At 36.7% G+C, this 17639-nt stretch overlaps 3 protein-coding genes across 5 annotated transcripts; 1 reads left to right on the forward strand and 2 right to left on the reverse strand.

Annotated features, from left to right (window-relative positions):
• Nucleotides 1–507: 507 nt before the first annotated feature.
• gja8a (gap junction protein alpha 8 paralog a) lies at nucleotides 508–2673 on the forward strand (the record flags this gene model as incomplete). The annotated part of the gene is made up of 1 exon (XM_081367656.1): nucleotides 508–2673. The coding sequence occupies one exon, from the start codon at nucleotides 508–510 to the stop codon at nucleotides 2671–2673; it is 2166 nt and encodes a 721-aa protein (XP_081223782.1).
• A 2003-nt stretch (nucleotides 2674–4676) lies between these two features.
• On the reverse strand, nucleotides 4677–8923 carry LOC308692161 (uncharacterized protein). The gene is made up of 9 exons (XM_081367922.1): nucleotides 8588–8923; nucleotides 8292–8389; nucleotides 8147–8194; nucleotides 7933–8010; nucleotides 7413–7541; nucleotides 6504–6632; nucleotides 6296–6421; nucleotides 5950–6001; nucleotides 4677–5732 (listed from the first exon to the last, which is right to left on the reverse strand). Exons 1-9 carry the CDS (start codon nucleotides 8637–8639, stop codon nucleotides 5728–5730), a joined length of 717 nt encoding a protein of 238 aa, XP_081224048.1. The 5' UTR covers nucleotides 8640–8923; the 3' UTR covers nucleotides 4677–5727.
• Nucleotides 8924–11346: 2423 nt separating this feature from the next.
• LOC308692963 (uncharacterized protein) lies at nucleotides 11347–15978 on the reverse strand. 3 transcript variants are annotated; one of them, XM_081369619.1, is made up of 12 exons: nucleotides 15422–15754; nucleotides 14713–15095; nucleotides 14411–14529; nucleotides 14220–14264; nucleotides 14019–14132; nucleotides 13804–13941; nucleotides 13432–13536; nucleotides 13198–13332; nucleotides 12813–12867; nucleotides 12628–12651; nucleotides 12465–12491; nucleotides 11355–12353 (listed from the first exon to the last, which is right to left on the reverse strand). In XM_081369619.1, the coding sequence occupies exons 2-12, from the start codon at nucleotides 14795–14797 to the stop codon at nucleotides 11827–11829; spliced, it is 1374 nt and encodes a 457-aa protein (XP_081225745.1). In that variant the 5' UTR covers nucleotides 14798–15095; nucleotides 15422–15754; the 3' UTR covers nucleotides 11355–11826. The 3 variants fall into 3 exon arrangements, with proteins under 3 accessions (XP_081225743.1, XP_081225745.1, XP_081225744.1); XM_081369617.1 differs by lacking the exon at nucleotides 14713–15095 and having other exon boundaries at nucleotides 11347–12353; nucleotides 15422–15978; XM_081369618.1 differs by lacking the exon at nucleotides 14713–15095 and having other exon boundaries at nucleotides 14411–14526; nucleotides 15422–15545.
• Nucleotides 15979–17639: the final 1661 nt, after the last annotated feature.

Genomic DNA, 17639 nt, shown 5'->3' on the forward strand with positions numbered 1-17639 from the left:
AAGACACTTGGGTTGCACTTTATTTTAACAGTATGTGCACTCATGTGTACTTACCTAAGAGAGTGCTGGGTAATATAAGGTTACTAGATGGGTTAAGGTTAGGTTTATGGGTAGGTTCAGGGTTAGTAGTAATTACCCAGTTATTCCAATTACTATAATAAGTACATACACTGTAAAAAATTATATGATCAATAATTTATGACAACATATGTTTTTACATTGCATTAACTCATCAAAATAAGTCAAGCAATTTTAAACTTTCTTTTATAAGTTCTACAAGATTCAACTCATTACTTTAAGTCAGTTTAATGCAATTTAAGTTGAAATGACTTGAACATCCAAGTTGACTGTACTCAAAAATTTAAGGCAGCAACTTTTTTTTGTTTTGTTTACAGTGTAGTATGTACATGGGAACAAGACTGTAAAATAAAGTGCTACCTACACTTATGTCATCTAGTTTCTCCCTAATTCCTATTTGTCTTTCTTGTACACAGCTAATATACAACCATGGGAGACTGGAGCTTCTTGGGTAATATTTTGGAGGAAGTAAACGAGCACTCCACTGTGATTGGCCGTGTTTGGCTCACGGTGCTGTTCATTTTCCGCATCTTAATTCTGGGCACGGCTGCAGAGTTTGTCTGGGGAGACGAGCAGTCTGATTACATATGTAACACTAAGCAGCCAGGTTGTGAGAACGTGTGTTACGACGAGGCCTTTCCGATCTCTCACATCCGTCTATGGGTGTTACAGATCATTTTTGTATCCACACCTTCGCTTGTATACGTCGGCCATGCTGTCCATTACATTCACATGGAGGAGAAGCGCAAGGAGCGTGAAGAAGCTGAGATTAGCCACCAACAGGAAATCGGTGAGGAGCGTCTTCCCCTAGCGACGGATCAGGGAAGTGTTCGCACCACCAAGGAGACCAGCACTAAGAGTAGCAAAAAGTTCAGACTCGAGGGAACCTTGCTTTTCACCTATATCTGCCATATCATCTTCAAAGCTCTGTTTGAAGTAGGCTTCGTGGTCGGACAATACTTCCTCTACGGGTTCCGCATCCTGCCACTGTACCAGTGCAGCCGTTGGCCGTGCCCCAACACAGTGGACTGCTACGTCTCCCGGCCCACCGAAAAGACTATCTTCATCATTTTCATGCTGGCAGTTGCTTGCGTTTCATTGTTCCTCAACTTTGTGGAGATCAGCCACCTTGGCTTGAAGAAGATCCGCTTCGTGTTCCATCGACCAGCTCCTGCACAGTTGGAACCTCTTGGACCACCGGAGAGAAGCTTACCGTTTCTCTTAAACACCCCTGTCCAAAAACGCAAAGGCTATAGGCACCTTGAAGAGGAGAAGATAGACGAGGTTGCACACATACATCCACTAGCTGAGGTCAGTATGGAAGAGGGACAGTTCTTCTCATCTCAACTGGAGAAGGAGCAGAAAAGGAGTCAGGAGGCGGTTATGCCAACAGCTCCACCTGTAGAGGAGACAATCATTTGTGATGAGACTCGACCCTCCTTCATTCAGGTCACAGAGACACTATCAGAGCTCCCACCAGAGCAGCTACTTCGGGAAGGAGATGAGGTAGACAGCTTAAAGACTCAGACAGCTTTACCAGAAGTACTGGAGGAGCGATCAGAGGGAGAAAGTGTGGAGGAAACATATTTAATATCACTTGAGGAGAGTCTGGATTTAGATCTAAGAGACCTGGCCAGTAGCGAGGCAACTGAGGAAAAGTCAGTGAATAAGAGTTTGGTAGATGCTGAGCCAACAAAAGAGGAAAACTTTTCAGGAGCTGAAGAGAATGAAATCTCACAGGAATTTGGGGGAAAGGAGGATAACACCTATAAGGACAAGGGGTTAAGAGAAGAAGAGAGTTTACCTGAAGTGGTAGAGGAAGGGACAGAAATTGGGGCGTCTGATGAAGAGAGAGAACTTTGTGAGATTGAGCCTTTTGTAAATGAGGACATTTTGGAGGAGGTAAAAACTTTAGATGATGAGAAGATTGCTGGAGATTTGGGAGAACAAAAGTCTGAGGCTTTAGGGGAGGTTGTAGGGTCAAATGTATCTGACACAGAGCCCATTGGGGATGAAGTGGATTTGGGAAAGGACAAAGCTCAGGGGGATGTAGAAGATACAGAAGGGGATGGAGTTCAAAGCGATGAAGTAGACACAGGGGTGGGTGGAACTTTAGAAGATGTAGATAATATAGGAAAGGGTGGTGTTCTAGAGGATTTAGTGGATGCAGGAAGAAGTTGTGCTCTAGAAGATGTAAGGATGGGTAAGGATGACGTTTTAGAAAACCTAAATGAGAATAGACCCATTGAGACTGCATTCAATACAGGTGAGGAAGTTCTAGATAAAGCTCTAGGACTTTCAGTTGAGACTGTACAGGAGAAAACTTTGGGGAAGGATGGGGTGTCATTAGAGATAGAGGATCCAGAGGAGTTGAAAGGCTCTAGGGAGTGGGATGAGAAAGAAGAAGACTCTGTGGAAACTGGGGGCCCTGAGAAGGAGGAGTGTTCTGAAAAATCAAAAGCCTTGGAGGCCATAGAGGAGGTGATGGATGTTCCACTTATAGCTCTGGAACTAGAAACAACAGAGGAAACAAGATCATTAAGTCGTCTTAGCAAAGGGAGCAGCAGAGCCAGGTCAGATGATCTAACTATATGACTGACCAAACAGAAACTTAATCAAATTCTTTGATTCCAAATTTCTCTAGTGCCACATTATCAGCTGGACCAGCATACATGCATGTTTTCTAGATCAGGTGTTTTCAGAATCGGATGCCAAATGATGCTCCCCTTTATACTGAAGTATAAAGGCAGCTATGTATTTTCATGTATAAGGATTTATAATAATTGAGAAAAATATTATTTCTCAAAATGTTCCTGAGCCCCATACCTCTGTGGTACCCTAGGTGTCCCAGATCCAAGTTTGAAAAATTCCTGTTCTAGATGATACATTTTCACACAAGTTAATCTTAAAAGCAATGCAAAAGAAACTCATACAGTAAAAGTATAAACATTAGCCACTTTCTAAAAAGTAGCTAATTTCTCGCTGTGAAAAGTATTAAAGACATATTTTCCTAATACAATTTTAATTCTTTTTTTTTTTTAATGTTAAACATTTATGTTTTGAAGATAGAATAGGTTAAAGAATATAAGCAAAAAACAAACAACAACAAAAAATTACAGTCTTGATTTTAGCAATTTTTTCATAGCATTTATTACGAATCCACAGGGATAGTCACAGGGAGTAAATAATCACACATTCTCAATTTATGCCTTATCTGTTGGTTGTGTTTAATAGTTATGTTTATCTATACATTTGCCATTTATTGTTACATGCTGATCCTGGGCCATAGAAATAATTGTGTTATTGTTTATAAATCCACCAATTTGTGTATAACATTCACATCCTTTTTTGAGTTGTTCTGAATTGCTACTACAATGGTGTTCAAGTCCATTAAAAAGAGTTTTAAAAAAAAATTATAGTTCCATAATTTAGTTCCATATTTAGATGGACTGTATCATTTAAAAACGATTTATAACAACAATTTTATGCTGTGTGCAATACCTCTCACCAGATACAATGATCCTTTACTGGTTTGTATGTCAAGCTTTTATCTTATAATAAAGATACTACAACGAGTGATGACTAAAGAGCCCTGTGTTTGTCTGTTTTGCAGGATAAAGCTTTTCACCAAACCTGAGACATAATTTCTTTTAAAATGTAGATAGACTAAATTATATCTGCAGAAAAGGTATGAAAAGTTCACTTCACAGGACAACACTGGGAAACGAACCTTCTATGACCCCTAGTGGCCAAATATATTATAACTCAAGGTTTTACTAACGTCTTAAAATTTCAAATCAATTTTAATTAAATTTTTATTTTTATTTATTTAATTAAAACCTTCCGAAAATGCACTGAAAACAATGAACAACCACAGTCCCAAAAAAGAGAAACTGAAAGTACCTCGTCATACACAACTTGGCCAATCTGGGAAGATTAAAAAAACCACATACATGAAGTAAACAAATGTGTCAAAATTAGTGATGCACCGAAATGAAAATTCTGGGCCGAAACCAAAAAAAAAAAAGGATTATATATATATATATATATATATATAGATAAATTTAAATTGCTTTAATTTAATGGATCTGAAATTAAAAATCACAAACCAATAGAATTATCAAACTTTTATTAACAGTTACATAAAACCTAAAATATTTTTAACAATAACTATAAATAATAATACCAAATAATATTATTCTTCAAGGTTTATGTTCCATCAAATAAAATAGTTTTTTTAACAGTTGTGCATAAAAAGATCCACAATTATCTGAATAACTGCACACAAAATCACAGAATGGCAGTGGGCCTCTATTCTGCTGTTGCATATAAACAAGGAGGATGTCTGATTTCAACATTGTTTACGTGATTTCAGGTGGTGTATCAAACCTGTTGTTGGAAAGTTCTTCGCCACCGCACCCCCTCTTGAGATTTTTGCAGAACAAATGTTACATATTGCAACTTTGGTGTCCTCATCTGAAACTTTAAAATACTTCCATACCGCTGACATGCTTAATCTTTGATAGGCAGACACATTGTTAGGGGTTAACAGTTTAGGACCCAAGGACCAGATGTTTGAAGAAGACCCGGAGTCAGAATTATAAAAAATTGAAGAAAAGTTTTACTGAAGATAGTTTGCAGTTTCATCAGCAGAAGTCAGCTTCAAGACTCACACAGGAGTTCGTAGGCCGCCTCGCTTACAGTTAGAAAGATCACAGTAGTTATACCCTTCACCAAGGTCTAAGCTACGTCCTTGCTTACAGGCTGAATGATTCTGATTGGCTAAGAAATTGATAAACATAGTAATTTTCCACACATATACAGATAGACAGAAGCATATCTCTATTGATTATGCCGCTGACACTCGGACCCTGAAGTCAGGCACGTCGTGACCTTCCAGATCGCAGATTTGGGTTGCTGGGTGTCAGCATGTCTCGAATATCTCCAATAATGCCAGTGGTTCCTTAACCTGTAAGCAAGAAGACTAACACACACACACACCGGCACACATCTTTTCCAAGGTTGGATTTGGCAAGGCTCTAGCTATAAACAGGAGAGTCCTCTCAAAACATCAAGATAACAAGTTCTTTCTCTCAGGATAGGACACTTAAATGGAATGTCTAAATGGAAACTATAGGCTTTAACTGACAAATGGTCCCTTAAACTATAGACTTCAATGACCCCTATATGTTTTAACATGTTGAAGACCTTTCTCAAACACAAAACAAGTCCCTATTTAATTTCTGGAAGCTGGGATAAATAGGCAAGCACTGTTACTGCATTCAAATATCAAATACTGACATTAAAGAATACATGAAAAGAACATTTCAGTAATCACATTGGTAACTTCTATAACAAAGTAAAATCTCCAGAGAAGTCATTCAACTCATTTGATATTTAGAAGGAAAATTATTGATTAATACCTTGATTATAATCACTCATTACATATACATTGAAGCAGCAGTGGATTCCAATCCACCCCCTTCAACGTGATAACAGGTCGACCGTGAGTGAAACCCAAACCGAAGCGCTTGCGCACGGATGGGAGGGGCGGGTGACATTCATTTTCGGTTTACGTTTTCCATAGGACGTTTTCGGCTGTTTTTTTTTTTTTTTTAGAAGATGTAGTTTAAATTCCAATGGTACAGATTAACCTAAAATGGAGAGACAGAGAATTAGAAATAGTTTGAAATTAGAAACTAAGTAATGGGAGACATGTTTTGGAATTTTACAGGAATGTAATGTCATATAGAAAGTGATATCTCTTTGCCTTTTCTTATAAATGCACAACTTACCATATGTGCTTACAAAAAACACCAGCCACTCCACATTCTAAGGTAAATTCTATGCATGTAAATACAAAATCCCCACCTGTTTCCATCCATGCTGATCTATGTTGAAGCCTCTGTTTCAAAACGGAATTCTAAAGACATAGAAACCAAGAGTTATTTACATAGATCATTTATGCCACCATCTGCAACTCCAGATGGGTTGGGGTCAGTTCTATATGGTTTTCAAACGCCAGTCAAATCTAATAGGAAGGACCCTAAGATCTAGTCACCCAATAAAAGCAGTTGCTTTTGATTTTAAGTTATATATGAAATGGAAAAGTGAAACAAGGCTTATAAACAATTTTACACATGTGGATGATTATAATGGTGGAGTAGCATATAAACATGAAGACAAACAAAAGAGAAACATGATCTCAGCATGATACCTTTTCCTTGAGTGTCTTCATGATAAAGTCCATGATAGGAAGCATGCTGATCAGCTGACCTTTCTTCCACAGTCTGTAAAGATTCAATAGCTCTACTACAGCACATCCTTCTTGACACACTGAGGACTTAAAAAAAAAAAAAAAAAGAGAGAATATTAACAAGGCAGACAGTATGATCAAGTAATAAAGCTTTTTTATTATGACTAACCTTTGGAAGTGACTTCAAAATATAAATAAACCAGTGAAAATCTTTATGAGCTTCTGTCAGTTTCTGAACTTGATGATCTCTGGTGTTTAGACCTTCCAGACTCCTTCTGCATTTCTTAATATTGGAAATCTGATGAAATAGAAATATTTAAACATTAACTACCTTTTAGCAATCTTTTTGTTGTTTATGCAATACTTGCATTTTGCATAATGCATGTCTTATATCTCTACATCATAGACTGATTGATTATTCAAGGCATTAGGTTCGAATGAATGTTTTCTCATGGTTCTGATAGCTTTCTGTATAGTCTCTTTATACTGTTGACACAAGTACATGAAACACCACACTGCCCTTTATGGAGTTCACCAGCAGCAGTAGACTGACACCAACATGACCATACCTATAAAGATCATAAACTATAAGCTGTTACCAACAGCATAATGAACCAAAGGGACTAGCCTAGTTATTGAAACACCCTAACCATGATAACCTATCTGGTTTCCTTCTCATTCTCCTTTACGTCATGGAAAGAAATTTGCAAATAAAAGCACATATCTACATTTTGCAGCTGATTAACAAATCAATGCAAATCATCAATTCAAATACATTCAAAATTATATGGAAATATAGTGTAGGTAGGTGCGAAGTGTTGGTGTTTCTTCCATAGAATATGTATAATGGAACGGAATGTGACATTTCGCAGTTTCGCTGTAACATTTCAAGTTCTTTAGAAGCTAATCTTTGTGGGAGTCATGCAAGATTCAACAGACATTTCCTGCATTTCCTGATAAAGAGGCCCATCAGCTTTTTATTTCCTGATCAAAATATTTTTACTCGCATTTGGCAATTTCTAAGGCTTTAAATCTGGACCCTGTGTGTAGTTACAAACAGATATTGAGTCACTTTTACCTTGCCTAGATGCCTTCTGTATTTTGCACGCAAACACTTCAGCTCCTCAGACCATCTGACAATGAAAACTTTACACTCCTCCAAACTCAAGTCATCCACCACGTTGTAAGCTTGTGATTTTCCAAAAACCTATAATAGAAATAGTAGCAAAACTTACTCACTCAGTGTCTAGACATAAGAATGATAATGTAGATGATCTCTCACTTGCTCATCAATTAGCTGTCTCATTTCAAATGTGCATTTCTCAGCTGCATATGTCATTAAGGTAGGATGTCTTATTTCACAAAAGTAGCCTAACCATTATAAAATTGCCCGTTATTCCTTGTGAAGTGTAAATTGTTATGATTTCATTATGACTTTAGAATGTAATGGTTACTTTACTGAAATGAGGCATCATCGTTGACTTATGCAGCCTTTGAAATGAGACAGGGATTGAGGCATGTCAAGGCATGTCAAGAGATGATCTAATTGGATAAAATGTCTAAAACAAACATACCAACAGTAACAATTAGTAATGTACCTTTGTTGTGACTCTATCTAGCTGCGTTGCCAGGTCTGTTGTAATGTGTTTAAAGGTGTCCAAGGTTATCGTTTGTTTCTGTGTGGATACAAAGACATAGACACAGGCTTGTCCATGTATGATTTGTCCTTCAAAACATAGCAGTCATGATGAAGATTGTATGTTTAGGCTAATTTAAAAATTAACCTGAGTATTTTTAAAGATGAAATTTTACCTTTGATGATCCTATTCCTAATGTAAGCATCATCATCCTCTTGTTTACCTGTTATAAAATAACACATAGTGTGACAGAAATATAACTATTGAACCCAGAAGTGCATTGTTGGTTTTATATAAATTGTTTCGTGATGAAAACTTACCAGTGACAAGTGTGGTTTTGTGAACGGTTCAGACATACAATCATATTTTCTCCCAACAATCTTCGAATGAATATTAGTTTCCCACATGACATCATGTCCTTTAAAAGAAGTCACACATATTATAGCACGTAAATAATCTGCAAGCTACAGCATACAATTAAAACGAACTGAATGACAGTTCGGCTTTAACTTTAAATGAACATATCTCCATCACTCAGGATCATTACATTACAAATACATTATATATATATTTTGTATCTGCACGTTTTAATTATCTGTATGCTTTATTGATTTACCGTTTCTAGGCGATTCCTCCAGGTTTCGAATGAGCTTTGATAAAGTCCTCATATTGTTCGGGTACTCCTAGACAAACACTTCGGAACATGGGCTGCTGAGTCCTGACTGAATCGGTTAGAACAGCGAGCTTTCATAAACTGTAAAAAATAGGGTGATATCTAGCTGAAGGTTCGAAAACTTCCATCTTCTCTCATAGGCTACTGAATAATATAAACACACTCATTCTTTGCTATCACGTGATTTTTTTTTCACGCAAATCACGTGATATTATTCAGTAGCCTATGAGAGAAGAGGGAATTTTTCGAACATTTTTTCTTTTTTTTCTTTCTCTCAGTGTCAGTGGGGGGTGGTGCGTTCAAGTCATCTCGTATTTACGAGTTGAACGCACTTGAACGGCACCACAATGTCGTAAATACCAGTGGGGAGCTCGGGATTTTCTCTAAGCTCCGATCTTTACGAGTTGGGGGCGTGTCAGTGATTGACATGGCGGAATACACAATACGTAAAGGTATTAATTAGCCGTGATATTGTCAGGCTTTTCTATTAACAGCTCAGTTAGCTAATCGCCAACACAGAATATGATAGTATTAATATAACAATGCAACATTTAATGATGTGTTGGTAGTGGCTTCATAAATTAATTAAAAACATAAAAACACAAAGTACACCTGATGCACATTTCTTTGTTCTTCATTTTCTAGAACAAGAGTTTAAGAACCTTACTGTATTTTTGTGTAATTAATTAAGAGAAAATACTACGCCATCTTGCTCCGACGAAAGTGACTTGAACGCACATGCCGTTATAAGCACGACTTCCCACCTCGTACGTACGAACTTCCCAGGAGGACTTGAACGCACCACAATGACATACGATCGTCTACTCTGTAGCCTGTCCCGGCAGTCATCACCACCAATTTGATGAATACTGACGTTTTTGAGGCAAATACAAAGGAAATGGATAGCTATAGCCTACCGAAATTATATGCATACAAATGAATATGGCAAATAAACTGGTAAAAAATATTGAGAGTGGGAAGAGATTTGGTAGTAAGGGTTGACATTAAGGCTATAGGCCTTGCTTATATTAATATAAAAAAAGGTCAATGGCAATTCAAGTTTGAATTAGGTTGGTATGAAAGTAGAGAGAGATAAAGGCAATTAAATAAAAATTAAGTAAATTATGATTGCACAGGTCATTTCCCACACATTACACCGCTTTAACTCGAGTGCTTCCACTCCCAGTGCTCATGAAGACTCTCTCGTGGCAACGTCTGTGGCACGTTGCATTTCTACTAAGGCAACGCTGTGTACGTGCTCGCAACATTGTAACAACGTAGGCTATATTGACAGGGCTGTAAGCAACGTTGCTGCGCGACATTCAGCAACTGCGAGACGACGTTCTGACAATTTATTTTTCTATGCTAGATATAGATATCCCATACCCCCATTTATGTTATGTTTTGAGGTTATTTTTTAATTAGTCGGATGTTAGATAATTATACACTTTTTAGATATTGTTTGTCCTTTAATGGGCCTAACAGTAAATTAATTATAATCAACACCTGCAAGTGTACACTTTGAAGAGTAAAAATGACAGAAGGTTACATTAATTCAACTCGATTAATTGAACTTGAATTGTGTGTTTTTAATATTCAGGGTATGAACCACTGATCTGTATAATGACATTGTATTTCTATATAGATCAGTGGTATGAACACCTGTGATGATTAATGAATCTCCATATAAGTGGCGGGAAACTAAATAAAAAAGGAGAACATGTGTGACTGATAAAACAAATTAAAAGGCCATGAAAATCTAAGATCAAAATAACTGAATGTTCATGACAGTAAACCTCTGAATTGTCTCAGTTAATGTGTTTTACAGAAAAACTATGTCATGATAAAACGTATAGGTGAGGCATCTCCTTCTGGCTATGACTTAGCAAATTTGGAATTTTACTACAAGCTTAAAGTCCCTAAAATAGCCTACATTTCCCCCAAATATTACAGTTTTATATTACATGTAATTACAGCTTTTTGTAAATAGTTTTTACTCCCACTTTGTATCTGTGCTAAAAGAAGAAAATGCTCAGATATTAATAATTGTTTTCAATTGAATGAGTCAAAGAACCAATTATATACTAACAAGTTTTCTAGTATGCCAGACTTCCCTCTTCGTTATTGAGAGAGACTCTTCCTTGAGAAACTAGGGATTATACATTATTTTGCATAACTTCCTGATGGTTTGAACTATAATCAGGAGGGTATAACCTCTTCCTGATGTCACTTAAGTTACAAAACAAATAAAAAAAATGAATAGCCCATACATTTTTTTTTACATTCACTCTAAAAATAATTATGTGGCTTAGTAAATATCACAGTAATATTTAACTTTATTAACTTAATACAATCTCTGAATATCATTTACATTATTGTTCATTTTATCTCAAATTTACAGGTTTAAGTTTTTTTCACTAAAAGAATTTAGTATTTGACTAACCAATTATTTATTTATAATACACTTAATATATTTGTGAAATTTCTATCAAAATATTTGAGAATGGAGAATTAAACTGATCTATTTCAAGAACCACAAATATTACTTAATTCAAATAAATAATATTTGATTAAAATTAAAATAATTTGATTATATCAAATACAACAAACGAGTCTTCTTTTTAAAGCTCAACTTTAAACTTAATGCAAGAGAAGGAAGGATCATGAGATTGTCACGGTATACGGATATGAACCCAAATGCAGACAGTAATAAATGAAACATGGATTTATTAAACAGACAGAAAACAAAGACCCTCGAAGGGGCAAATGAACATTGACAGGACTAGACTAATAAACTTGACAATAACATAAGACTAGAACTAACAGGCAGGATACAAACTCTGATCACAGGAATAAACAGCTCACCGAACAGGAGGACAAGATACAAAACGAACAAGCACCGAGTAACAAACACCAGGACCTTAAATAAGAGACATTATCACCAGGGCACAGGTGACACCGATGAACAATCAAGACTAACGAGGAGAACAAGGGGGCGTGGTAAACAACACAAGACAATGCAATCACATGCCCAAAACACAGGCCATGTGTTTGCACACACACACACACACACACACACACACACACACACACATGCACACACACACACACACACACACACACATGAACAAATCTTGACAGAGATAGGCTATGTATTAAACTACATGTTTCTGAAATACATTTTATGATGAAATCACCAATGCTCTGTCTGTCTCAATGGTGCCAAACATTGGGTAAATGTTCTCTGTCTCATTAAAGTCTGTATTAAATGTGTAAATATGTCTTCTTTTCTCAGCATCATAGAAGGAGACGTGGCCCTCCTCTATGTCCAGATAAACTCCTATCCTAGAGGGTGTTGCCATGTAGAGTTTAGTGACTGGTTCAGTCAAAGCCATCAAAGTTCCCAGCTGCAGACGCAGATTCCAGTACCCTGTTTTTGTGTTCATGGTGACATAGCCATTACGATGAGCTGATTCCTTCACGACTCCCACCCGCCACTCATATTTCTTCTTCACATCTACCTCCCAGTAATGGCTACCTGTATTATAACCCTCTTTAGCTTGGACACACGTCCAGCCATCGAATTTAGAATGCTTCCTTTGGAACCCGTTCCAGTTATTATGACCATATTTTTTTACCCTCAAAGATTTTCCATCTTCAGAGACTAGTAGGTCTGGGTTGGCTGTGTTTGGATCCAGAATTACAACAGCTTCAAGAACAAAATGAGAATATATTGAATTATTAAAATTAAACTCTATATAGTAATGTATAGTACATTTACATGCTCTTGATATAAAGCTATATATCAGTTGAGCTTTACCTGGTGATTTTGTAATCCACTTCCAAACTGCAAAAATGAAAGTAACATTGGATTAAGCATTAAACCAAATTGAGCATCAACACAATTTTTTTTTCTTTTTTTCCAAAAAATTAAAATGCAATTAAAAGTGAAGCCATGATTTTATGAAAGTCAATGGAAATACCTGGGTTAGGAATGCATAATCCAACTATGAGGAATAAAGACAACAAGGAAACACATTGACATAACCTTTTACACATATATTTTAATGCAATTTATCATTCTCTGAGACAAATTTTTACCAGCATGAAAACAGCATAAAAACACTATATGTAAAATCTCTGTAGGAAAGACCAAAGTAATCTTCACCTGCGTTTCTGGATCTCTGTTTACTCTTCACCCAATGTCTGGGGATTGAATCCTTCTATACAAAACAATAAAACCACAAATACTCTTTAAGATTTTACATTCATTTTGATTAAAATGTGATTGAAGTGACAAATAATAGATTTTTTAAAAATACTTTAAAAAATGCCAAATGAAATCAATATAAAACATGTTTCCTTAAGTATAAACACGAGTCATAAAATGTATGACATTTATTGAAAGTTTAAAACATTAGTTGAAATCTCATGCATTTAGATATGTTCGGTTACAAACAAAATATTGAAAAGCCATGGACTACTGTCTCAGTTATAGCAATACTTGATTTCTTTACAGGACCAATTTTCATTTTCATTATGATAAATTTTACCTCAGAGCTTTCTGACTGTAGTACAGTACATATGATCCAGTCCATTACTGGGAGTATGCTGGACTCTCCCTGTTTCCATTCTTTGTGGAGATCCCTCAGTGTTTCTTCACATTCCCTCTTTGGACATATTGAGTTCTATAGTCAGAAAGAGACAGAAAGATATTTGAGATATCTGATTTAATCTTGTGCATGACAGAAACGTCTTATCCCTCTGATCTCGGTAAACATGCAAACCTGTTCCATGTCTTTCAGTTTCCAACACCAGTCAGACAAGATTTTTTTTGCTTTGTTAAATTTCATTTCACTGTTCAACAACTGCTCTGAACAGGTCTGTTGTATCTACAGCAAACAAAAGAGAAGAAACGAAAGAGTAAACAAATACCACTGACAACTAAAATAGGGTTAGTTAGGGTTAATACATAATTTTCCCTGTTCCACTGTGTTATCTTCTGCCACTTTACTCCAGAATGATTAGAACACAAACTCTCAAAACAGAAAGAGGTATATTTGTGTTGCTTATCACATATCAGTTTATGGCATGATGTCTGGTTAGGACATAATCACATTTCTGTGAAACTAATCACTCATAAAGAAGTGAATCCAAACCTCTTCCTTGTCCAGTTGTTTTGTCTGTGTGTTCTCGACATTTTCAGCCCATTGCAAAATATAATACTGCTGTTCATCCGGCTCTTCTTTAGTTCCTTTCTTTTTAAACTTTCGATTCATCAAGTAGAACATCTTTGACTGTGGGCATAATGCAGATAATTTAAAACTTCTGTTAAACTCGTATGAAAATTTATATAATAATGTCAAATGTTTACCTGTACCACTCTGTCCAGTTCAGAAGCCAGGTCTCTGATAATGTCCTTTGACTCATCAAGAGAGTTGTCTTTTTGCTGAATGCTTTCAGTGGCTGGTATTTTGAAGTTGAACCGCTACAGAGATATTTACATATTAAGCAAATACTAGTGGCTTAAACTAAAGTTAATTAATAATACTTTATATTACATGCATATATTTACCTGGATACAGTCCTTCCCAAATTGTTTGAATGTTTTAACAATATTCTATCAGGAAAAACGGGGACAAGCCCAAAATATTAATTCACCATGCACCTTCAACAAATCAAGTTAAAACTAACTACAAGGTATTTTTGGCACTGTTTAAAATAAAAAAGAAACTGTCTATGTAGAAGATGTTTGTGACATTATACCTCAGCAGCACTCATTTCTGGCTTGATAATTGGGAATGATGCAGAAGCTCTTTTATTCTTCTTTATGTTTGGCTTCATGAGACTAACATCACTAAAGGTAACTCCAGCGCTTTTTTCTTCTGCAACATATATAGACAGCCAATGAATTTAGTAACCGCAACAGGAAATGAAACAGTAACGCTGTTGACACAGTGTGGTAAAGCTATTAATTACAAACAACTCAGTATGAAACATATTGTTAACATGTTGAAACATGCTGTATGAGTGATGTTAACAAAGATGCAACATATAAATATGAATACTTTTGAATATTTGTTGCACTATTCCAAATTCCTGCCAAACAAAAGAATGTCTGAGAAAATTGTGGAGAAAAATGCCATATCTCATGTAAAGAGTAATCCAATAATAAGAGCTCTTGTGAACACATCCTTGACTGTCACTGCAGTCGAAGAACAAGGGTTGTTGTTTTTGTACAGCATGTGACGCCGCCCATCAAACTAAAAGTGAAACATGTAAGTTTGTTTTTGTGCAGTCAGTGACTTCCTCATTGTGGTCAGTTCAACCTCATAGTTCCAAACAAAAAAAGAGACATTCTGTTTCCAGCAGAGAAGAAGATATGGCTTTAGACTGCTTGGAATGGACCATTTAGTGGTGCTTTTTGTCTTTTTTGGTGCATGGGGAGTTTCTAGGATTTGAAAACATGTCAATTAATCAAAAGTGACAGGCATTTATAATGTTACAAAATATTTTATTTCAAATATATGCTGTTTATTGAACCTTCTATTCATCAAAGAATCCTGAAGAAAATGTATTATGATTTTTACAAAAATATTAGCCAGCAAAAACTGTTTTCAACATTGATCATAATAACCATTATTAATAATTGAGCACCAATAATAATTAATAATAACTGAGCACCAAATTAGCACATTTTGAAGGATTTTTATTTCTCTAGCACTATGATATGATATGAATGTTTTTTTTTTTTTTTAAGAAAAAGAAAAAACATACCAGCTGCTGCAAATGCCATATCTCATGTAAAGAGTAATCCAATAAGAGCTCTTGTGAACACATCCTTGACTGTCACTGCAGTCGAAGAACAAGGGTTGTTTTTGTACAGCATGTATTTATATACTAGACCCCGCCCGTCTAACCTAAAGTGAAACCATGTAGCCTAGGCTATGTTCACACTTAGCGTCTTTTTTCAAACTGCCAGCGTCTGTTCTACATTATAACCCTATGGAGTAAACCGTTTTTTTTTTGTTTGTTTTTTTTGTTTTTTCAAAAAAGTCCTGAGCGCTTTTTTAGACACCACCGCCGGCGTCTTTTTCTGCAGCTCAGAGCGTCTTTTTAAGTTGAAAAAAGTTCAACTTTTCTGAAAAGAACGCCCTACGTCAAGCGCCTTTTTGACAGCTGACCAATGACAAGCGAGTAGCGAGACCTGTCGTTTCCATAACAAGAAAAACAAGAAAAAATGGAGACGGTATAATGTGGTATATAAAATATGGAGCACCATACAGTTTCCTTCCCCGTATAATGTCGTGCACCCACAAACGTCTTTGTGAACCAACATTCTCCTCCCCGGTAACTTCAAAAGCCAACGCAAGAGCCAACTTTCTCTTTCTCGACATTTTTTGCATCACACAGCACTAGGCTATATTGCAGCTGTTGTTATAGCAACAAAAGACGCGCTCGGCTGCTATTTGTAACCGAACGCTGCCAGCGTTTTTTTTTTTTTTGCTAAAAAAACGCCGTTGTCAACTTTTTCTTGTCAAAAAAGACGCTAAGTGTGAACATAGCCTGTTTGTTTTTGTGCAGTCAGTGACTTCCTCACTGAGTGGTCAGTTCAACCTCATAGTTCCAAACAACAACAACAACAACAACAACAACAAAGAAAGACATTCTGTTTCCAGCAGAGAAGAAGATATGGCTTTACTGTTGGAATGGACCATTTAGTGGTGCTTTTTGTCTTTTTTGGTGCAGGGGAGTTTTTTAGGATTTGAAAACATCAGGGGTTCTTATTTTGCAATAACAAATTACAACACATCTGCCATACAAACACACTTACATTAATTTAATGTCACATGCCACTCACTGCTGACCAAAAGTATTATATGAAACTATTTTAACTGGACCTTAAAGTTAACAGAAGTAATAAAGAAAAGAATGGGAAAAAATATTGTTTTGTCTTCCTTAAATCGAACTATTTCCTGTAAACGTAACGTACTGTGTCCTCTAGAGGGCAGAACTTACCGTCGCATCATTTCATTTTACACCACGAAGAAAAGAATCCAAACAACACGGAAATAGACGTGATGGTCTCATGGATGGTCTACTGTTTTATTTGCATTTTATTCCAGGGAAACACAATTGACACCTTCAATTTTTTTATGAATTAACGATGGATTTAAAAAGTGATAAAGATGTAACAAGATCGAGCACACATCTTAAATCAGTCTTTGTTCAGGATTCAGTTTCATTTTTTATCAGCCAGTGAGTGATTGACTGGGCGAGTGTTTCAGTATCTTTATAGTTAATTTACATTTATGTAAATGTAACGTAACATTAATGTACATAAATTGTGTTAAATTCTTGCAGTGTTGTTGTAGAGACGTTCAGCCACAATATACTGCAATATATAGCTTGTGTAACTGTGTTGTGCTGAACTACATGTTGTACATCTCTACTTTTGAATGGCAGAGCACTGAGGATTTCACTACACCATGGGCAACAGGAGGAGAGGTCACAGTCATCCACCTAAAACACCACCTCTATCCCTGGACACACACTCCTCTGATCATGAGCAGGGTGTGAAGCACAGGATATGTATGGTGTCAGACCTCTTCTACCCAAACATGGGTGGTGTGGAGAGTCACATCTACCAGCTCTCACAGTGCCTCATAGAGAAGGGCCATAAGGTTGTGATAGCAACGCATGCGTATGGAGACCGCCGTGGGATTCGCTACCTGACCAACGGACTGAAGGTGTATTCAGGGGCGTGTCTAGAGGGGGGGCACGGGGTGGCACCGGCCCCCCCTGGAATATGATTGGCCCCCCCTGGTGCCCCCCCAACATCATTGGGCTAGATTTACGGTCAACATGACAATGCCCAACGCCATTGGATCAGAGCGCTGTCAATCACTGCTTGATTTGCGATTCGCAAAGCAGGATCTGGTCCGCGTTTTTCAAACAGGAGTCAGGAGAGAGACACCTCGACATGTCACTGTTT

This window comes from Scardinius erythrophthalmus (genome assembly GCF_964197995.2).
Source record: "Scardinius erythrophthalmus genome assembly, chromosome: 6".
Taxonomy (NCBI): domain Eukaryota; kingdom Metazoa; phylum Chordata; class Actinopteri; order Cypriniformes; family Leuciscidae; genus Scardinius; species Scardinius erythrophthalmus.

Coding starts and splice junctions, on each gene's coding strand:
- LOC308692161 (XM_081367922.1), bottom strand. CDS start 8,639: ATGAGGACTTTATCAAAGCTCATTCGAAACCTGGAGGAATCGCCTAGA. Junction 8,195..8,291: donor CAAAACCACACTTGTCACTG/GTAAGTTTTCAT, acceptor ATTTTATAACAG/GTAAACAAGAGGATGATGAT. Junction 6,422..6,503: donor TTTTGAAGTCACTTCCAAAG/GTTAGTCATAAT, acceptor TTTTTTTTTAAG/TCCTCAGTGTGTCAAGAAGG.
- LOC308692963 (XM_081369619.1), bottom strand. CDS start 14,797: ATGAGATATGGCATTTTTCTCCACAATTTTCTCAGACATTCTTTTGTT. Junction 12,868..13,197: donor TACAGTCAGAAAGCTCTGAG/GTAAAATTTATC, acceptor TGTTTTGTATAG/AAGGATTCAATCCCCAGACA. Junction 12,492..12,627: donor ATTATGCATTCCTAACCCAG/GTATTTCCATTG, acceptor TCATTTTTGCAG/TTTGGAAGTGGATTACAAAA.